Source organism: Oncorhynchus kisutch, linkage group LG4, assembly GCF_002021735.2.
Source record: "Oncorhynchus kisutch isolate 150728-3 linkage group LG4, Okis_V2, whole genome shotgun sequence".
NCBI lineage: Eukaryota > Metazoa > Chordata > Actinopteri > Salmoniformes > Salmonidae > Oncorhynchus > Oncorhynchus kisutch.
This window is the reverse complement of record NC_034177.2, coordinates 41216447-41239729: the sequence shown is the minus strand read 5'-3', so window position 1 is coordinate 41239729 and position 23283 is coordinate 41216447. Positions and strand designations below refer to the sequence as shown.

General features: G+C 46.0%; 1 protein-coding gene across 1 annotated transcript in view; it reads right to left on the bottom strand.

Moving 5' to 3' along the window:
* LOC109888892 (neural-cadherin-like) overlaps window positions 1-23283 on the bottom strand; it is a 112197-nt gene that overhangs the window by 41887 nt on the left and 47027 nt on the right. The window contains exons 7-19 of the mRNA XM_031821516.1: window positions 23079-23221; window positions 20526-20698; window positions 17886-18054; window positions 17172-17342; window positions 16621-16793; window positions 14967-15134; window positions 14409-14658; window positions 13894-14021; window positions 13290-13476; window positions 10671-10814; window positions 8905-9188; window positions 6993-8601; window positions 1030-1123 (exon numbers count right to left, since the gene is read on the bottom strand). Coding sequence (XP_031677376.1) covers window positions 1030-1123; window positions 6993-8601; window positions 8905-9188; window positions 10671-10814; window positions 13290-13476; window positions 13894-14021; window positions 14409-14658; window positions 14967-15134; window positions 16621-16793; window positions 17172-17342; window positions 17886-18054; window positions 20526-20698; window positions 23079-23221 — 3693 coding nt within the window. The remainder of the gene's footprint in view (window positions 1-1029; window positions 1124-6992; window positions 8602-8904; window positions 9189-10670; window positions 10815-13289; window positions 13477-13893; window positions 14022-14408; window positions 14659-14966; window positions 15135-16620; window positions 16794-17171; window positions 17343-17885; window positions 18055-20525; window positions 20699-23078; window positions 23222-23283) is intronic.

The following is a 23283-nucleotide window of genomic DNA, read 5'->3' as shown; positions in this document are numbered from 1 at the left end:
GCCCCCGCCCCTCTTCTTACCAGAAAGATGTTTGTTTCTGTCGGCGCGATGCGTGGAGAAACCCGTTGGCTGCACCGCTTCGGATAGCGTCTCTCCGGTGAGCCATGTTTCCGTGAAGCAGAGAACGTTACAGTCTCTGATGTCCCTCTGGAATGCTACCCTTGCTCGGATTTCATCAACCTTGTTGTCAAGAGACTGGACATTGGCAAGAAGAATGCTAGGGAGTGGTGCACGGTGTGCCCGTCTCCGGAGTCTGACCAGAAGACCGCCTCGTTTCCCTCTCTTTCGGAGTCGTTTTTTTGGGTCGCTGCATAGGATCCACTCCGTAGTCCTGTTTGTAAGGCAGAACACAGGATCCGCGTCGCGAAAAACATATTCTTGGTCGTACTGATGGTGAGTTGACGCTGATCTTATATTCAGTAGTTCTTCTCGACTGTATGTAATGAAACCTAAGATGACCTGGGGTACCAGTGTAAGAAATAACACGTAAAAAAACAAAAAACTGCATAGTTTCCTAGGAACGCGAAGCGAGGCGGCCATCTCTGTCGGCGCCGGAAGGACAAATCAAGTCCATATGAATGAAACAGGAATGTGTAAAATATGCAATTGGGATTTTTCTTTTACTCCCTAACTGTGATGGATGCTAAATTGTAAACAATCACGGAGAAAACATTCTTGATCTTTTTCCCCCCACCAGTTGACAGGATACAAATGCATCCTCCGATTGCTCTGAATATGATTGCCATGTTCAGCATAGTAGCAATCACTGTTGATTATATTTCTTCATCATTTCAACACATAGGGAACGTTCTTTAGGGGTTGAGGCCATCAGATCAGATGTTCATGTTGAATAAGCACTCGCTGACCAAGTATGAATTGGTGTTGATTTTATATGATATCCTCCAATCCCTTCCATCTCTAGTTGTATATATTATAACTGTTTAACTGATTAACTGTCCTGTACATAGTGATCTCCTGTAACATGTTGTCAACGGTGTCTTCTTACTTATAGACAAACATAACACCTACTTCATTCCTCTTGCATCTAAGGTGTAGGTCTTGTTGTCCCAATCATCAGGATCAGGGGCATAGACCTTGCCCAGTGAAGTAGTCTGCATCTTTCCTGTACAACGCACACAAAGACATTGATTTTTGTCTGAAAACAAACCCAACGTGATAGAGGCCCCAGGTTGCTTATCTTTAGCCCTTTTCTTATTTGCTGTTCTGTGATTCTGCTGTTTCTGTTCTTCCTATTCTGTTCATGAGTGTGAAGTCCCACTGTCTGGGTTGAATAGACTCCCAGTACTTGAGCTGCGAGGAGCACTGAGGGCTTAAGGAAGTCAGGGCTATCTCAGTATGGATTATGTTATTATCGAGTCCCAGCGCCAGGGTACTGCAGCTGGGTAAACAATGGGAGCCTGTATGAATGTATGTGTCATGTTGCTGCAGTGTTTCATACAATTACTGAAAACTAAACTGAAACAGCCAGGTCCATGATCAGAATGTTAATTGGCCTAACAATCCCCCCTGAGGAACACCACAGATCGTAATGTTCAGGTCAACATTAGGGCCAGATACAATTAGTAGAGTGGAGAGCGTGTGGGGGGTAGAATGTTGTTAAACCAGAAAGAAGGATTTGCAATCAAGAATCATGAAATGCTGAAAAGAAATTGTAATATTAGCCGCAGGTGTTTCAATTACGCATTCAGACAACAGAATAGATACGCAGAAAGAACCTTTCTTACCTTACTCAACTCTTAGTCCGTATCCTCCCTGCTGTGCTACTTGGGTAAAATCCTGGACCCATATTCACAAAGCATCTCTAAATTGGAGTGCTAACATATGATAGATTTGACCTTTTAAATCATAATGAATAAAAGGGGGAATAAAAATTTGACCCTAAATAAGCACTCCTTCTCTCAGACTCCTTCTCTCAGACTCCTTCTCTCAGACTCCTACTCCCAGACTCCTTCTCTCAGACACTCTTTCTCCCAGACTCCTTCTCTCAGACTCCTTCTCTCAGACTCCTACTCTCAGACACTCCTTCTCTCAGACTCCTACTCTCAGACACTCCTTCTCTCAGACTCCTACTCTCAGACACTCCTTCTCTCAGACTCCTTCTCTCAGACTCCTTCTCTCAGACACTCCTTCTCTCAGACTCCTTCTCTCAGACTCCTACTCTCAGACACTCCTTCTCTCAGACTCCTTCTCTCAGACTCCTACTCTCAGACTCCTTCTCTCAGACTCCTACTCTCAGACTCCTTCTCTCAGACTCCTACTCTCAGACACTCCTTCTCTCAGACTCCTACTCTCAGACTCCTACTCTCAGACACTCCTTCTCTCAGACTCCTACTCTCAGACACTCCTTCTCTCAGACTCCTACTCTCAGACACTCCTTCTCTCAGACTCCTACTCTCAGACACTCCTTCTCTCAGACTCCTACTCTCAGACACTCCTTCTCTCAGACTCCTACTCTCAGACACTCCTTCTCTCAGACTCCTTCTCTCAGACACTCCTTCTCTCAGACTCCTACTCTCAGACACTCCTTCTCTCAGACTCATACTCTCAGACACTCCTTCTCTCAGACTCCTACTCTCAGACACTCCTTCTCTCAGACTCCTTCTCTCAGACACTCCTTAACTCAGACTCCTTCTCTCAGACACTCCTTCTCTCAGACTCCTTCTCTCAGATACTCCTTCTCTCAGACTCCTACTCTCAGACACTCCTACTCTCAAACTCCTACTCTCAGACTCCTACTCTCAGACACTCCTACTCTCAGACACTCCTTCTCTCAGACTCCTACTCTCAGACTCCTACTCTCAGACTCCTACTCTCAGACACTCCTACTCTCAGACACTCCTTCTCTCAGACTCCTACTCTCAGACACTCCTTCTCTCAGACTCCTACTCTCAGACACTACTTCTCTCAGACTCCTTCTCTCAGACACTCCTTAACTCAGACTCCTACTCTCAGACACTCCTTCTCTCAGACTCCTACTATCAGACACTCCTACTCTCAGACACTCCTTCTCTCAGACTCCTACTCTCAGACACTCCTTCTCTCAGACTCCTACTCTCAGACACTCCTTCTCTCAGACTCCTACTCTCAGACACTCCTTCTCTCAGACTCCTACTCTCAGACACTCCTACTCTCAGACTCCTACTCTCAGACACTCCTTCTCTCAGACTCTTTCTCTCAGACTCCTACTTCCAGTCACTCCTTTTCTCAGACACTCCTTCTCTCAGACTCCGACTCTCAGACACTCCTTCTCTCAGACTCCTACTCTCAGACACTCCTTCTCTCAGACTCCTACTCTCAGACACTCCTACTCTCAGACTCCTACTCTCAGACACTCCTTCTCTCAGACTCCTACTCTCAGACACTCCTTCTCTCAGACTCCTACTCTCAGACACTCCTTCTCTCAGACTCCTACTCCCAGACACTCCTTCTCTCAGACTCCTACTCTCAGACACTCCTTCTCTCAGACTCCTACTCTCAGACACTCCTTCTCTCAGACTCCTACTCTCAGACACTCCTTCTCTCAGACTCCTACTCTCAGACACTCCTTCTCTCAGACTTCTACTCTCAGACACTCCTTCTCTCAGACTCCTACTCTCAGACACTCCTACTCTCAGACTCCTTCTCTCAGACACTCCTTCTCTCAGACTCCTACTATCAGACTCCTACTCTCAGACACTCCTTCTCTCAGACTCCTACTCTCAGACACTCCTTCTCTCAGACTCCTACTCTCAGACACTCCTTCTCTCAGACTCCTACTCCCAGACACTCCTTCTCTCAGACTCCTACTCTCAGACACTCCTTCTCTCAGACTCCTACTCTCAGACACTCCTTCTTTCAGACTCCTTCTCTCAGACACTCCTTCTCTCAGACTCCTATTCTCAGACACTCCTTCTCTCAGACTCCTACTCTCAGACACTCCTTCTCTCAGACTCCTACTCTCAGACACTCCTTCTCTCAGACTCCTTCTCTCAGACTCCTTCTCTCAGACACTCCTTCTCTCAGACTCCTACTCTCAGATACTCCTTCTCTCAGACTCCTACTCTCAGACACTCCTACTCTCAAACTCCTACTCTCAGACTCCTACTCTCAGACACTCCTACTCTCAGACACTCCTTATCTCAGACTCCTACTCTCAGACACTCCTTCTCTCAGACTCCTACTCTCAGACACTCCTTCTCTCAGACTCTTACTCTCAGACTCCTACTCTCAGACTCCTACTCTCAGACACTCCTACTCTCAGACACTCCTTCTCTCAGACTCCTACTCTCAGACACTCCTTCTCTCAGACTCCTACTCTCAGACACTCCTTCTCTCAGACTCCTTCTCTCAGACACTCCTTCTCTCAGACTCCTTCTCTCAGACACTCCTTCTCTCAGACTCCTACTCTCAGACACTCCTTCTCTCAGACTCCTACTCTCAGACACTCCTACTCTCAAACTCCTACTCTCAGACTCCTACTCTCAGACACTCCTTCTCTCAGACTCCTACTCTCAGACTCCTACTCTCAGACACTCCTACTCTCAGACACTCCTTCTCTCAGACTCCTACTCTCAGACACTCCTTCTCTCAGACTCCTACTCTCAGACACTCCTTCTCTCAGACTCCTTCTCTCAGACACTCCTTAACTCAGACTCCTTCTCTCAGACACTCCTTCTCTCAGACTTCTACTCTCAGACTTCTACTCTCAGACACTCCTTCTCTCAGACTCCTACTCTCAGACACTCCTTCTCTCAGACTCCTACTCTCAGACACTCCTTCTCTCAGACTCCTACTATCAGACACTCCTACTCTCAGACACTCCTTCTCTCAGACTCCTACTCTCAGACACTCCTTCTCTCAGACTCCTACTCTCAGACACTCCTTCTCTCAGACCCCTACTCTCAGACACTCCTTCTCTCAGACTCCTACTCTCAGACACTCCTTCTCTCAGACTTCTACTCTCAGACACTCCTTCTCTCAGACTCCTACTCTCAGACACTCCTACTCTCAGACTCCTACTCTCAGACACTCCTTCTCTCAGACTCCTTCTCTCAGACTCCTACTTCCAGTCACTCCTTATCTCAGACACTCCTTCTCTCAGACTCCGACTCTCAGACACTCCTTCTCTCAGACTCCTACTCTCAGACACTCCTTCTCTCAGACTCCTACTCTCAGACACTCCTACTCTTAGACTCCTACTCTCAGACACTCCTTCTCTCAGACTCCTACTCTCAGACACTCCTTCTCTCAGACTCCTACTCTCAGACACTCCTTCTCTCAGACTCCTACTCTCAGACACTCCTTCTCTCAGACTCCTACTCTCAGACACTCCTTCTCTCAGACTCCTACTCTCAGACACTCCTTCTCTCAGACTCCTTCTCTCAGACACTCCTTCTCTCAGACTCCTACTCTCAGACACTCCTTCTCTCAGACTCCTACTCTCAGACACTCCTTCTCTCAGATTCCTACTCTCAGACACTCCTTCTCTCAGACTCCTTCTCTCAGACACTCCTTAACTCAGACTCCTTCTCTCAGACACTCCTTCTCTCAGACTCCTACTCTCAGATACTCCTTCTCTCAGACTCCTACTCTCAGACACTCCTACTCTCAAACTCCTACTCTCAGACTCCTACTCTCAGACACTCCTACTCTCAGACACTCCTTCTCTCAGACTCCTACTCTCAGACTCCTACTCTCAGACACTCCTACTCTCAGACACTCCTTCTCTCAGACTCCTACTCTCAGACACTCCTTCTCTCAGACTCCTACTCTCAGACACTCCTTCTCTCAGACTCCTTCTCTCAGACACTCCTTAACTCAGACTCCTTCTCTCAGACACTCCTTCTCTCAGACTTCTACTATCAGACACTCCTACTCTCAGACACTCCTTCTCTCAGACTCCTACTCTCAGACACTCCTTCTCTCAGACTCCTACTCTCAGACACTCCTTCTCTCAGACTCCTACTCTCAGACACTCCTTCTCTCAGACACTCCTTCTCTCAGACTTCTACTCTCAGACACTCCTACTCTCAGACACTCCTTCTCTCAGACTCCTACTCTCAGACACTCCTTCTCTCAGACTTCTACTCTCAGACACTCCTTCTCAGACTCCTACTCTCAGACACTCCTTCTCTCAGACTCCTACTCTCAGACACTCCTTCTCTCAGACTCCTACTCTCAGACACTCCTACTCTCAAAATCCTTCTCAGACACTCCTTCTCTCAGACACTCCTACTCCCAGACACTCCTAATCTCAGACACTCCTACTGTCAGACTCCTACTCTCAGACACTCCTACTCTCAGACACTCCTACTCTCAGACATTCCTTCTCTCAGACACTCCTACTCTCAGACACTCCTACTCTCAGACACTCCTACTCTCAGACACTCCCAGACACTCCTACTCTCAGACACTCCTTCTCTCAGACACTCCAACTCTCAGACACTCCTACTCTCAGACCCTCCAACTCTCAGACACTCCTACACCTAGACACCCCTTCTCTCAGACACTCCTAGACACTTCTCTCAGACACTCTTACTCTCAGACACTCCTAGACACTCCTACTCTCAGACACTCCTAGGCGCTCCTACTCCTAGACACTTCTACTCTCAGACACTCCTTCTCTCAGACACTCCTAGACACTTCTCTCAGACACCCATAATCTCAGACACTCATAGACACTCCTACTCCCAGACACTCCTGGACACTCCTACTCCTGGACACTCCTACTCTCAGACACTCCTTCTCTCAGACATCTTCTCTCAGACACTCCTACTCTCAGACACTCCTTCTCTCAGACACTCCTAGACACTCCTACTCTCAGACAATCCTAGACACTCCTACTTTCAGACACTCCTAATCCTAGACACTGCTACTCCCAGACACTCCTCTCAAACATTCTTACTCTCAGACTCTCCTACTCTTAGGCACTTCATGAATACCAAAAGTTGACTGAAAGTTGTCTGACACTTGTCTTAAAGTGAGGAACTCACCCCTCCGGCTGTGGACGTAAATCTCCTTCTCTCCCTCCTGGTGGGCATTGTCGTTTTGGTCGCCCACAGTGACGGTGAGTGTGTTGGTGACCGTCATTGGCGGACGACCACTGTCCGTCATGACTACGGGCAGGAAGAACTCCCTCTGCCGCTCGCGGTCGAAGCGGTGCAGTGCCGTGAGCGTTGCCGTGCCATCGCCATGGTCTTGCAGGTGGAAGTCAGGGGCGTAGAGGCGAGGGAGAGAGAGGGAGAAGGGAGGCCCGTTCTCAAGGGAGTCCCTGTCGATAACGTGGAGCAGGGTGGAGGTCTGGTTGAGCCACACCACCTGTGGAGCAGGGCTGTTCTCCCAGAGGACAGGGTTATAGGTCACCTCCAGCTCTGGCCCATTGTCATTTACATCCAGCAAGCTCAGCTGGACCGTGGTGCTACCCGTCAAGGCTGGACTACCCCGGTCTGTCGCTAGGACAACCAGCTGGTACTCTGCCACAATTTCTCTGTCCAGCAGGCAGGTCACGGTCATGATGCCGTTTCCGTCCACTGTGAAATGGCCGTACAGGTCTGACTCTGGGGAGATGCTATAGATTATTTCCCCATTCAGGTCAGAGTCTAAGTCGCTGGCCGTCACCTGGGTGATACTGGTTCCCACTGCAACATCTTCTGGCAGAGGGGCGAGGGGGTAGGAGGTGGGGGCGAACACTGGGACGTGGTCATTCTCGTCCACCACCTGGATGATGCAGTGGATGAGGCTGGAGAAGTCGGAGTCCTCCACACGAATGGTGAGGTTGAATTGTTGCTCGCCGGGCCTCTCGTAATCCAGCCTCTTTCTCAGCCTCAGAGTTCCAGACTGCTCTGCTTTGTGGCTCACCATGTAGAACCTCTCCCCCTGGTCCCCTGCCACCACACTGAAGCCCAGCAGGCCGTGAGGCCCAGAGTCTGGGTCCACAGCATCCAGCTTCAGCACGGTTGAGTCTGGAGGGCTGCTCTCAGACACACGAGCCCCGCACCACTTGTCTTTGAACCGGGGGGTATGGTCATTCAGGTCCGTGATGATGATAGTGGCAGTAGCCGTGCCCATCATACCCTCTCCATCCTTGGCTTCAACCACCAGCTGGTGCCGCTCTGCCACCTCCCTGTCCAACCCACCGGTTGCAACTGAGATGGTGCCTGTACTGGCGTCAACGGTGAAGAAGTTGGCGGCTCCTGCGTCATGCACGTTCTCGATGATACGGTAGGAGAGGATGGCGTTCTGACCCACCGCCGTGTCATCAAGGTCCGTCGCCGTCATCTCCATGACGAAGGTACCTGGGGGTGAGTTCTCGGCCACGTTGCCATGACATCCGTCGGGCACGCAGACGAAGGAAGGCGCATTGTCATTGATGTCCCACACGTTGATGATGACATCAGTGAAGCCGGTGAGCCCCTCCCCTTCCTCGTCTGTAGCCAGGACCACAAAGCGCCACACTGCCCGCTCCTCGCGGTCCAGTGTCTTCTGGGCGTACATTTTCCCTGTGATCTCGTCGATCACAAACTTAGACTCCGATCCCTGACCATGAAGAGAGTAGCGCACGGCGACTTGGTCTGCATCCTTGTCTGGGTCTATGGCTGTCACCTGGAAAGACACACAAAACTCATCAACATCGGTGTGTGTGTGTGTGCCTCTCTTTATAAGCATAAAGCCCATCAATCTATCTTCTCAGCCATTGGTTATGAAGTAGAAAGTAGACTAGTTATGTACATGCATGACATACAGAAGCATGGATTTGATGTTTATGCTTGATAAAGATTATTCTGGGTACCTGACTGTTTGTGCATTCAAAATGAACCCCTGGCTTGTCAAACAACAAAACTATGTCTTGACTCAAGCAGAAACAGACTGGCACCCAGGTTAGAGAAAGAACTCTGAGACACACACCTGAAGCACAAAGACCGGCGAGCCATCCAGCTCCTCGGTCACTGAGCCGTAGTACTCATTCATAGAGAATACTGGAGCCTCGTCGTTCTTGTTGACCACATTGACCACCACAGCGGCGTAGTCCTCCCACTTCCCATCCGATGCCAGCACCAGCAGCTTGTACCTCTTCTGCAGCTCGTAGTCAAGAGGCTGGGCGATGAAGATGGTTCCCACTTCAGGCTCCATGTCAAACACCCCTCCGGTGTTGCCCGATGTGATCTGGTAACGTAGCTTGGCGTTGGCACCTGTGGTGGGACCAGGGACCAAGAAATTGACATTCTGGAAGGTGGAGTTCTGGATGCTGTTCTTAGAGTTAGGGCAAGTCTGAAATTGCACCCTATTCCCTGCATAGTGCTCTAAAGTGTACTATATAGAACATAGGGTGCCATTTTGGACAAAAGTACGTAAGTAGCTTTGGCAAGAGCCTATCTCCTGTTTCTGTAGCGTGGGGCAGCTTGACGTACTGTACAAGTACACCCCCTGGACAGGATGCTGGTCTAATGCAGGTCCTTTTTGGACATACCTCATTGTTAGCTAGCATTATGTGCCAGACTGTTCCTGCATTCAACAAGTTGATGTTATTGTTACCTTGTTAACAAGACAATGACATGTTGGGTAGAGCAGAAACAAACTTTGCTGTATGTAAACAGGTGGTAGGACTCCATTCCTGTGTAAGGTACACCTGCCAAATTGAACTCCTGCCTATGTCACCTTGAGGGTTTGAGAAATGGACCAATGAGGAAGTAGATATCTGAACTTCTCTGCTGTGTCTCCATGGACACCATCCAGTGGGTTTACGTTACCCAGATAAATTAATCCCCTGTATGTTTCATGGCTCCCCTTTCAATCAGTCTGTTGTGTTAAAGCCCAATGTAAATGCTAGTCTAATCTCTGCTATTAACACAAATCAGTAGACAAAGCGCTCCCTCTGGGCTCTCCAATAAGCTTATACTGCAGTCGAGCCCATGTGTGGATTTTTTAAACAAGACAGATTGGGCTTAGGCTCCCGGGCAGAACGGCTAACTTTCAATGTTGGGGCCTGGTGCTTTCTGGTCATTCATCATGGCTTGGTTGAGGCTAGTGCTACATATACTACAAGCTAAGCCGCACCGACCCCGCTTGCGATAAATGCTTGATTAACAAGCCAAAACATGGCCGATAAAGGGATATTACGCCGAGTGAATCAGGGATGAGCTGGTTTATGAGCTGGTTTATCACACCAAATCCCACCCTCCTACTGTGTAGGAGTGTGTCTGTCTTTTTAGAACATGTGGTGTGGCATTACTTGACGATTAAATGGCTGCGTCCTGATGTAGCACAGGGTGGCTCAGCTCGTCTCAGCATGATTTAATCAGAACTGAATCCAGATTTTTTAACATTTGTAACCCTTCACTGCTCTCACTGTCTCACTGAGTCCGGGGTTTGGGAAAATGTCATTATTTCATTGACAGTCAGTCACCCCTGACCAAAGTGTAGTGTCACACCAAGGACAGTTTTGGCCAGGCACAAAATGTGAAAAACAGACTTTCCCCCTCAGGTTTCAAAAGTCCCCATGAAATGTTAAACCTGTGCCAGGTTACCTTCCTCACTGCCCCAGTGCCATAACCTGCACTCCCTAGAAAATAGAAATGTTATCAATGTGTAACACTGCCATGACTGCCAATGTGTCATCCCTGGTTTTATCCTCTCTCTTTCTTCCCCTGTCATCTCATCCTTCCTTCCCATACCTTCATCTTCGTCATTAGCTCCGACGGTGACAACAGCCAGGCCGACATCTGCATCCTCGTCAATGCCGACTTCATAGAGACGCTGAGCAAAGACGGGTTTGTTATCGTTCACGTCGCTGATGAAAACCCGCACATATGCTGTGTCTGCAAGAAGAACGACAAGAGGAAGGAGATTAAACGCCATGGAGCTACAACTCGGTATGTCATCCTCCGCTCTCTCTCTCTCCTATCATCCTAACACTTCTCTTTCCCATCCAATCCCTTTTTACATCAGAGGATGTCGGCAGTCACAGTGTGAGCCAACTACACTTTTGAAGGGGAGAGAAGCACTTAACCCAATGTAATGTGCCTCACTTGACAAGGGAATCAGAAATAGTGTTATTCTCGATTAGGTGTTTGAAATGACAGAAATTATTCAACCATGGTTTTAGCCGGGTTACATTTTGGCAGAAAACAACAGTGATTAGGTAGACCTTCTCAGGAACAGACTTTTCTAAAAGAAAACAGATGAAGAACCTATCCACCTCTCCTCTGGGATGATAAAATATTTATGACTCGACAAGTGTTTACGTCTCTGTCTGTCTGGGTCCATTTTCAGACCTTTATTTTTCTGAACTCAAACATGATTATCTTTCTCTAAAAAGGTTGCTGACATTTTTGTCGTAAGTGGTATGTTTAGAAGGTCATGTAACATGGCCATGTATACAAATGTGCTTCTATTTCCACCACATCTCTCTGCTTTTCTCTGCACGCTCTCCCTTCCTCCCTCCCTCTCCCTCTCTCCCTGGCCCTATCCCCATCTACCCCCCCTCTCTTTCTTTTTCCTCCCTCTCCCAACAGACAGGTAGTATTTGCTAAGGAGATGAGCCCTTCTGCTGGTGCAGATATGTGGCAGAAGACAACGCCAACACAGCGCTAAGGCTCATTGGAAATGCTAAGCAGCCCCCTCACATCCCCCGGAGAGGAGGCTTTGCTGTTCCAAACCATCACCCTTACCTCTAATACCTTCTCCACAAACATTTGTTAAAAAAACCTCATTCGTAACGCAAAGCTTCCTATTACATCACCTGCGATACCGAAACAGAGTTAATTCTGCCATCACGAAGGACCAAGCCAAAAACAAAATTCAGATTTCTGAACAGCAAACTGCGAAATTAGATGTTTTTGTAAAATGATGTACCACAACCCTCAGAGAGTTTCTCTACAGGGAAGAGACAAGAGGCTGTCTGGTTACGCTGTTAGAATGAATGAAATGAAAGATTCTCTTTTCATATGCCCTCGCAGGAGGCAAATGAATAGAATGCTATAGGCATTTATTGTCTATGTAAAACAATGTGCACAGTGCATGAATTCCTTTTGTACTTTGTTTCAGCTGAGCACATTGGGTTTAACAGTCCTAGCTATACACATTACAGTACTTAATGTTTTATTTTTGGGCTGCGGATCCAACTTTTCTGACCTATTTTTCTCTGGACTAAAGATCCCGACGCTTCTAAGCATGTGTTTTTGCTCTAATTTACGCACAGTCTCTGTTCTACTTGTAAAAATTAAAAACAGGCTACTTGTCACGCCCTGACCTTACAGATCCGTGTTATTCTCTATGTTTGGTTAGGTCAGGGTGGGATTTGGGTGGACATTCTATGTTCTCTATTTATTTGTGTTTGGCCGAGTGTGGTTCCCAATCAGAGGCAGCTGTCTTTCATGGTCTCTGATTGGGGATCATGTAGTTTGCACGACGAAGCTTTTCGTTCGTTGTATTGTTTATTGTTTTTTCTTGGTGGAACATTTAAATAAAATCATGTACGCCTACCACGCAGCACCTTGGTCTCCTTCCGACGACAAACGTTACACTACTCTGGCGATTGGGGCTCGTTTAATCAAGTTAGATCAAAGCTGAATCAATGTCTGCACAATCACATAATGATAGTATTCTACATAACAGAACTGAATATAATAGCATAGTATAACATTACTGTATGACAAAAACCCCTCTCATGTGGCCAAAATTCAACAGGCAAAATACACAGGTAGGCCATTAGGTAAAATACACAGGAAGGCTACGCTTCTTTGTTAACACCATCTGTTCTAAAATCCGTTCACTGCACATCCTTTAGAACAATGCTGTAGGCTACTTCTAAACAACACAGTGTAAACTCAAGATCTAAATACATATCCTCATAAAACTGAGATCAAATGGTTGGTATGCAGATGCTGCATGGACGTTTCACCGGGAAATCTTGAATAATAATCATTCAAGATTGACAGTGAGAAATGTGAAGGGAAGGAGAGCACACAGATTTGTGCGGAAAATAGAGGTAAAGAAACACATGCGTAGAACGTGATATGCGCAAAAGCTTCAGGTCCGAGAAAAGTCGGCTCCGCAGCCACTGCCTTTTGTGTTTTTACAGGACTGCAGTAGTCAAATCAGGGTCATATTTATAAGATACCAAACATCACTGCAAACATAGAAAAAACCTCACTGCAAATCAGGAAAAACATTACTGCAAATTGGAAAAAACTTCACTGCAAATTGGAAAAAACATCACTGCAAATCGGAAAAAACATCACTGCAAACCTTTTTGCTATGTTATGCCCTAATATATACAACCCAGCCCTCACCAAAGTTGGGCTGTTTGTTCCTCCCGGGCCGTGCTGACTCCATGCCGTCTTCAGACTGCACCTCCAGTAGGTAGGATCCCTGTGCCTCGCGGTCAAAAACCGCCTCTGTATAGATGGAGCCTAGCTCTGGATCCACACGAAACAGACGGTGGTCCCCACTACTGTCACTCAGGAGGGAGTAGGTGATCTATAGGACAGGGACAGAGTACAGTTAATTACGGTATCCATATTAGGAGATTTTGACTTCTGTACGGCATCCATATTAGGAAGTCAACACATTACATAAATTGGACAACTTCCTAATATGGAATCCGTAAAGGATCATTCTATCACATCCATGTGGTCACTGTAACAGATGGAATCACCAATGATAAACGGTGAGGGGGAGTAATTGTTCTATGTATGAGTCACATGACTGTTCATAGAGACTCGAGTCACTGCAACACTATCATTATACCTTCACAGTTGTACGGTCAAAGCCCCACAGGCAGAATAACACATAATCCCAACCCGCTTGACCACCACAACTATGTGATGCTAAGTTATGGATGGGTCAATGGATATTTTGTTGTGTTATGGTAGATGTTGTGGATGTGCCACTAACCTGTCCGTTGAGACCCAGGTCCTTATCGTGAGCAGACACCTGGAGGACCATGGTCCCCACCTTGGCTCCCTCAGTCACTGATGCCTCATAGATGGAGGAGGTGAAGAAGGGAACATTGTCGTTCACGTCTGAGGGCCAACATATGAGAAATCATTATTTGAAAATATATTTCTGCACCTATAATCAAAACTGTCATGAGACTATTTCAAGTTAAAAAAGGGTTCCGTATGGAGTTTTCTCACTGACTTTGGGCAACTGGATGTATAAAATTACAGCTTTCAAAGAATATACGATATATAAAGCTGAGAAGAAGAAAAAGATGAGTCATGAATCAATGTCTATTGAAGACAATAGTGAATGCTTACAGTTCACCCAGGGGCGGCTCTAACTTCCTCTTAAGTCAAATGTTCACTAAGTCTCCCACTGACATCCATGCAAAAAATGTGACATAAGTGGAAGTTAGGATTTGCCCCCTTGTGATGGGGTGTTTGCAGGGTGTCTGAGCTGAGACCTACCTGTGACGTTGACATAGATGGTGGTGAATGCAGCCAGTGGTACTGCCGCCACGTTCTGAGCCCGCACCCTCAGGGAGAAACTGGGTGTGGTCTCATAGTCCAGCGGCTCTGACACCAGGATGGAGGCAGAGCCGTCCTCGCGGTTGGGCGACAGGTAGAACCGCACAGGCATGTTAGTCTCCGGGACCACGCCCTCCTCCAGGTTGTAAGTCACCCTGGGGTCGCCTAGCAACGAGGTTGCTTTGATCGTCTGATGTAAACGGAGAGTAAACAATATTTTTGCGAGGGAATTACGACAAAAACATTCAATGGGATTTTCTGTATAATATTACATTTATTCAGTTGTTGAGTAAATTAAATGATAAATTACAGCAGGTTGGTCAAGTCAATTACTGCTCCTTGACTAAATCTGAGCCTGCAACTGCAATATTTTCCAAATGCTTGAGTAACGTGTGTGCAGCCAGCAAACTGAATGGTCAAAACAAAGACACCCCGAAAGTGCATAATGGGATAGACTTCCCATGCCACCCAGGCTGGTACCCGGACTGTTCCACGCACCACGATGGAAGTGTCCCTGGCTGTGTTCTCTGGGATGACCACGCTGTAGCTGTCCTTTTCCCACTGCGGGGGCTGGTTCTTCACATTGGTAATGGTGACAGACAGCTCCACAGATGTGCTGCGATTCCCCCCATCCGTAGCAACTACTTCCCGTGTGATGTAGGACCTCTGCCATCAAAACAATAGCGAGGGAATAAGATCTGGTTACTGCTAACCCTAACCGTAAGCCTTAATCCCGTAAGCCTTAACCCCCCACCCCCCATTACCTTAACCAGTTTAAATGTCAACCTCAATGGGGTAGGGACATCCCAGGGATAGTCCCGGATAGCAAGGACCAATACGATTCTGTCTAATATGGTTCATTTAAGCCTGATATATTTCAGTAAGTTAATGGCACGGTATTTTACACAGCTCTATCACCCTGCACTGATGATATCTACTGGGATTGAGCAAGAGGCTGGTTGAATGGCTGGTTAACCAACCTGTGATATGGGGTCGTTGACTGGCTGGTTGACTGGCTGGTTGACTGACTGGTTGACTGACCTGTGATACGGGCAGGCTGACTGTCTGGTTAAATGACCTGTGAAATGGGCTGGTTGACTGGCTGGTTGACTGACTTATTGACTGACATGTGAGATGGGCTGATTGACTGACTGGTATGGTAGAATTTACTAGATTGTGTTATAATGCTGTTCTTGCATCAAATGGTTGTTTTATGCAACAGAATAAGGGGTTGTTAGAATGCTCATCTGTGTGTGTTCTACTGAGGATGGGCTTCTGGAAGATTTACGATGTCTTTGGATGATACTGCATTCCAGAGCATGAGTTAATGTTTCTGTTCTTTAAGGTACCAGGGAGAGATGACTCCAGGGACAGACCCTGGTCTCTACACAATGACATACTGTCTGCTGTGAATTCTAAGTATTTTTCATACAAATCTTAACCTTGTGACCCATTCCATACATCTGTTGTTTGTCAAGTAGACTGAAAGAGGATGGACTTTGCTATAAAATGCTGTGGCTCAAACCAGCTGGTTGAGTTCTCAGTGATCACCTCCAGGGGGGATTATCGACCAGCTTGTTGAGTTCTCAGTGATCACCTCCAGGGGTGATTACCGACCAGCTGGTTGAGTTCTCAGTGATCACCTCCAGGGGTGATTACGGACCAGCTGGTTGAGTTCTCAGTGATCACCTCCAGCTGGTTGAGTTCTCAGTGATCACCTCCAGGGGTGATTACGGACCAGCTGGTTGAGTTCTCAGTGATCACCTCCAGGGGTGATTACGGACCAGCTGGTTGAGTTCTCAGTGATCACCTCCAGCTGGTTGAGTTCTCAGTGATCACCTCCAGGGGTGATTACGGACCAGCTGGTTGAGTTCTCAGTGATCACCTCCAGGGGTGATTACCGACCAGCTGGTTGAGTTCTCAGTGATCACCTCCAGGGGTGATTACGGACCAGCTGGTTGAGTTCTCAGTGATCACCTCCAGGGGTGATTACCGACCAGCTGGTTGAGTTCTCAGTGATCACCTCCAGAGGTGATTACCGACCAGCTCCATTACTGCACTAATTAAATAATAAAGTTTGATGATTTTGAAGAAATCTAAAAGCCTCTCCTTTTGATTGCAATAATTCCACCACACTGGTTATGTGACAGACCTGTGATATGGGCTGGTTGACGTACACCCAGCCGGTAACAGGGTTGACCCTCAGGTACTCAGGCTGCTCCTGGGACATGGAGTAGGTGACGACGGCGTTGGTGCCAAAGTCATCATCGTGCGCCGCCACACGCAGGAAACTGGTGCCGATCATGGTGTCCTCTCTCAGAAAGTCTGTGAGAGACAATATAGACCAAACAATATGCTCCTCACTCTGGGCGCAAGGTCACGGTCTGTCACAACTTTGGCGAACAGTATAGACTGAATCAACAGACCACAAATCAATTGTTTAAATGCTTATGTATGTTTATGTATGCTTACATCTTTACGTATGGCAATACATGTAAAGACAATGGATTACAATGACAACTTTTACCAGATAATTAAGTAAAGAGTTACTATGTATAACGCATAGTACATAAAACCTTTTCTAAGAGCTTTGGTTAATAGTCTATATCATGATAACGAATGGTCAGTCTGCCATCAATCATATGTATTAGTATTATATTATACTTTTATCATATGTATTATTATGTATAACACGACACTCACACTCGTAGCGCAGGTTCTCAAACTTGGGGCTGTTGTCATTGTGGTCCTGGATGAGGACGTTGAGTTGACAGATCCCTATGAGAGGCTCGTCAGCCCAGTCTGTAGCCGTCACTGTGATGGAGTACTCTCTCTGACGTTCCCGGTCGAACCGCCGTGCCGTCACGATCACACCTGACACAGAGGTCAGATGCCTAAGGTCATCACTAGGGCCCCTGAGTTTTTCATGAGGTAACTATGTGACCATGAAATTGAGGAAATGCTCTGGGCCCTAGTTTTGTTCTATAATTTTGTTTCCTGAGTTTTTTCCTGAGTGGTCGGGAAAAACTCAAGAACTTAGTCACACCTCGTTAATAGGATAGCTGTATTTGTCATGACATTATTGATTATTGTTATATTTATCATGGATCCATTTATGATTAAAACCGTACATTGTTATACTGCAAAACGTGATCGATAGGTCGATAAATAGAAGTTAAGTATGAGGTGTAATACTTAATTTCAATTGTACAGGTATGTAAAGGGCATTTATTTGACAATACCATTAAAAATATATATTATTAAGAGTATCAAGACTGCATGGGAATTGTTAAACCTGTTACGCATTTACCCCTGGTCTTAAATCCTTATTGTTTCCATGCTACACATCCTGCTTGGTTATGGCTAATTCAACAAGTACCACCAGAGCTAACTGGGATCCTTGCCCTCTGTACCTACCTGTGTCAGGATGGACTCTGAAGGCAGGCATGGCTCTGTCTCTGTGCATCAGGCCATACTTGACCTTCCCATTGGCCCCCTCGTCTGCATCCACCGCGTGCACCTGCAGCACGAAGGTCCCTGTGGGCTGGTTCTCCAACACAGACGCCTGCTCCCTGTACTTCTGGCACTGAGGGAGGGAAAATAAGGTGTGGGAGAGAGAGACAGAAAGATAACGAAAAAAATAAATGGCAGATGGGATGGGTTCAGACTGAATCCAGAAATTAGGTTAGAAAATACTCATTGTACTATGTAGACATTTGCACAGTACACGTGATAGGATTGAAAATAGAGCAATGCCATTCCTTTCTTTGAAGGTCCACCACCGCATCAAACCACAACTCAACATTGCCCCACCCACCCTGTCTTTCCCTGGTATCATGTCTACCTTATCCTTGATGAGTCTGCCCCAGAGACAGAGTCTCCAGTGACTCACTAGAGCTCTGTTAAATTAATACACATATAAGTAAAATACTGTTAGTAGAGAGAGAGAGAGAGATCACAATATGCCCAACAGGAAACTTTACATATTAGCAATATGAATATCAAAGTACTAAGAACATACTATATATGCAAAAGTATGTGGACCCTTCAAATTAGTGGATTTGACTATTGCAGCCACACCTGTTGGTGAAACGTGTATAAAATTGAGCACACCGCCATGCAATCTCCATAGACAAACATTGACTGTAGAATGGCCTTAATGAAGAGCTCAGAGATTTTCAGCACCTAGGATGCCACCTTTCCAACAAGTCAGTTCGTCAAATTTCTGCCCTGCTAGAGCTGCCATGGTCAACTGTAAGTGCTGTTATTGTGAAGTGGAAACATCTAGGCCAAACAAGATCACAGAAGGGGACCACTGAGTGCTGAAACGCATAGTGTGTAACAGGCTGACTACACCGCTAGTCAGCCTGTGACAGGCGTACACGAGCGTTGCAAAATAAATGTGGAAATCAATATTATTCAATTATTGCACCCACACTGCTCTCACGGGCCAACGAACGCCTGCGTTGTCAAGGGCTGAAATAGAAGTCAGTTCTCTTTGTGATGCAGATCGCGCTGCAAGTCCTGCCTCTCCCATCTCCTCATTGGTTTGTAGAAGCAGGTACCCTCGTGCCATCTCCTCATTGGTTATACCCACGTGGGTGACTGAATGACGAACGAGGTCAGTGGCGGTAATGCACCTCATTTATGAAAGTTGCCAATTGCAATATAAAGTCAACAGAAGAAAAAAGCCTCGGAGGAGAGATGACTAGAAACGATTCGGTTGACCTTCTTACGTGTGGATTAATTGTCAGAGTAGAGGACCTTGTGCATTTCAGGTAAAATAACAACTCAATGTTTATATCCTAGGATAAATTAGCTAGCAACAGCAAGCTAGCTAAATGGGACAAATTAGCTAGCAAGTGCAAGCAAGCTGGCTAAATTGCCATAAATGTTTAATGCTTTTCAACCTGTCCCCAAATTAATGTAATTGGTTCAGTTTGTTTTGATATTTTAATCTGCGTGTTATGATCGCGCTTGGTGTGCGGGGACAAAATACATTTATGCACGATGGTGCACGCGCGCACCCGGTTTGGGTTCCGTGAAAAGCTCACCACCATTGGACTGGAGTGAAGAAACACGCAGATGGACGAATCTGGGTTTGGTGGATGCCAGGAGAATGCCACCTGCCCCAATGCATAGTGCCAACTGTAAAGCTTGGTGGAGGAGGTACAATGGTCTGGGGCTGTTTTTCATGGTTCAGGCTAGGTCCCTTAGTTCCAGTGAAGTGAAATCTTAAAGCTACAGGATACAATGTCATTCTAGAAGATTCATGACAATGCCCCTGTGCCAAAGCGAGGTCCATACAGAAATGGTTTGTCGAGGTCAGTGTGGAAGAACTTGACTGGCCTGCACAGAGCCTTGACCTCAACCCCATCTAACACCTTTGGGATGAATTGGAACACTGACTGTGAGCCAGGCCTAACATCAGTGCCTGACCATACTAATGCTCTTGTGGCTGAATGGAAGCAAGTCCCTGCAGCAATGTTCCAGCATCTAGGGGAAAGCCTTCCTAGAAGAGTGGAGGCTGTTATAGCAGCAAAGGGGGGACCAACTCCATATTAATGCCCATGATTTTGTAATGAGATGTACGACGAGCAGGTGTCCACATACTTTTGGTCATCTAGTGTATCACCTCGACACCTTCCAGCCATCCACTGTACCTCATGACTTTACGAACTTTATGAAGACCTTTCAGACCAAGTATACATCATTCCTAATTAAGGAGGACGTTAGTTAGCCAGGCATAGTATATCATGATGATACGTCACTTTTTTCATAAATTAATTAAAATGCCTGTCTTCAAATAGCATGTGCACTAATCAGAGCTCTGGGGGAAACATAAGGGGGATACTGTAGAGAGACAGGGGAAGTAGGAGAGAGAGAAAAAGAGAGAGAGAGAGAGAGTTGGAAGGTCAGACAGACAGACAGACAGACAGCGCAAGACATTGACAGAGAAGACTACATAGAAGACAATTGTAACACTACTTTCCTGTATACAGTCCAATGTACTACTGTGTGTATAAAGGGACATCATCCACAATACTTTTCCCTCACCTTCTCGAAGATGGGTTTGTTGTTATTGACGTCATCAACACCCACAATGACCCGGGCAGTTGCAGAGAGTGGGTGTGGCCCCCCGGAGGCGTTGTCGTCCGTAGCCGTCACGTTGAGGACATACTCCAGGCCCTGGAGCTTGGGAGGGGGGGTGGAGCGCAGCCGGATCAACCCTAAAAAGATGAGACGAGAGGACCATTACAACCTTAGCAAGGGACCACTACCTACGATTGAAGACATTAAAACGTTACTTTTTCAAAATGCCTTTGCCGCAGCCAGTTACATTGTTAATGTGACTTCTTACCATGTCGCAGGGTGACGCCAAGCACCAAGTTCGTTAGCAATTATCTAACTATAACCCATGTAATTAAATACGTCTCTTAAATATTCCCCTGGTGGTGCAGTTACATTTTTTATTGCAGTTTAGTACAGATTCATTTTTTTATGTCCCCAACTGTACTTTCACCCAGCTCAGCTGAGAAGAGGTCCCCATTCCCATGTGAAGGTGACAAGGGCTAAAGGTTAACCAGGCTACATACATGCACGTTAGATGTCCTTGTTTTCTCCTTGTCTTGCCTTTGCATAACAAGGAGGAAAAAAGGATCAACGAAAGGAGAACAGCATCTGAGTCAACTGTTCTCTCTGTAAATACCGACATCAATGGGTTCAGGATGAGCTTCTTGTGATCTGGGGGAAAGTAATTGATGTGAGAGAGAGAGAGAGCACAGGGAGTTTTTCCTCTTGTTGTATCACTCATCTCTCACTGCTCCTCCTGATTAAAAACAACAGGCAGGGTTCTGAGTTCTTTCACTCGTCTACTTCTTGCTCACTAATTGTCTGTGGTAGAGGAGGTCTCCACAGTCTAGACACAAAATTATTAACTATAATATACTGTACTTAGCCGGTCTCATGTTGTTTTAGCCATACTGTACAGCAGCCATAGTCAATAGGCGGACCGCGGGCCAGATCCGGACCCAGAATGGGTTCAAACTGTTTTTTCTTCCATTTTTCATTTTTAGGAATTTGGTCGGGATTCGACTCCTGGTATCATATGAACACACATAAGACATGGAAAATATGCAGAATAGCAGGAAATTAGCTTTAAATGGCTAAATGCTCCCTTCTCTCTATGGCATAATGTTTTGAATTGCAGGAAATTAGCTTTAAAACTGAAAATATTTCTCTCTGCTGGGTTGAGTTGCGAGGTGAGGGTTTGTTACTATGCTGACGAATTACAATATCCATCTAGATCTTTGTCACCTACAGTAGGTCATTTTGTGACAGAACCTGCTGTACAGTATATATGTTTTTTTTATTATTATAATTTCTTTGGCAAGTGACTAATTTCCATTAAAAAACGTTCTGTTCTCATATTAACCTACAGTAGCCTGCTCTTTACCCAGGGCTATGCCCCTAAGCAAGATTTGGTTGAGGGCCCCCCACCTCACGGCAAAACATTTTAGTGACCCCCCCCCTCGACAGTGGAGAGAAACATTCAAGATTAGAGTTAATTTCCTGCAATTTTATACATTGCCATTGGGCATAGAGATAATGTTGCCGTTTTCTGCAATTCTACACATTTTACTATGGGGCAGACAGAACATTTTTAAATTTTATAGCAAATGGCATGCAATTCTACTCATTTAGACACGGGGCAGAGAGAAAATATTTGCATTTTTACAGCTATTGTCCTGCATTTCTACTCATTTTGCCATGTGGCGGAGAGACATTTTTGCAGTTTTCAAGCTAATTTCCTGCAATTCTACCCATTTTGCCATGACTTATGCCATGTTCATATGATATTTCAATTAGAAGGACTAACAAAATCAATGGTTTAGATGGTTTAGATAGCTGGCTAGACTAACTACCAATCATAAAATGGTTGACATGGCTTATTGAGTGACTTTCAGTGACTGACATAACAAGAGAAAAACTGCTGAAGGACAGTCGAAATTGCACCTGGTGTATTCTACTATTCTTACTCTCTATAGTAAGTTGAGACCCCAACTGCATTCTTAAAATGTAAAAAAAAAATAATAAAAAAATTAAAAACGTTTCCCTAGCGACCGCTTATGTCTCTTATCCCTGGGGCAGGCTCGGCGTTTGCCTTATCTTTAAGATGCAAGGGAGGACGGATGAGAAGGGAAAATAGACTCAAGATGGAGGCTGGGAGTGTAGAAGCTGTAGATTGTGAGCTATGATAGAAAAACTAATGTGAAATTGAATTGAAAGGGTTGGTTGACAAATGTCACCCTGTCAGACAAATGTCCTGCTGGTTACGGATCAGAGGGTAAAAAAAAAAAAAAGATAAATTGCACAGCCACAAAATACAGAGTACACAGGCCAGAACTATTTTCTATATGAGAGAATAAACTATGTTAGGGGAACAAAAGAAAAGCCCTGGATATACAGTAATGTAGTTCTTTGTATTTATGACTTCAATAAACAAACAGTCTGCGGTTCTTTTGAAATTGTTGCTTTTTCATAAACCTTTGGTGTCAATTAGTATTGACATATCATAAAAGAAGTACAAAGCATTCCACAAATGGTCACCTTTCTGGCTGTCAATGACAAAGTTGCCCCCTTCGTTGCCAGCTGTAAATGAGTACACTATTCCATCACCGTCTGGGTCCTTAGCCAGTACCGTGGCAACTAGTGTGTTGGGGCCAGCGTCCTCGGAGACAAAAGTCCGATAGCTGGGAGGAATAGGAGAAATTCATTATGTGTACACAGACATTAACACAGACACACACGTATA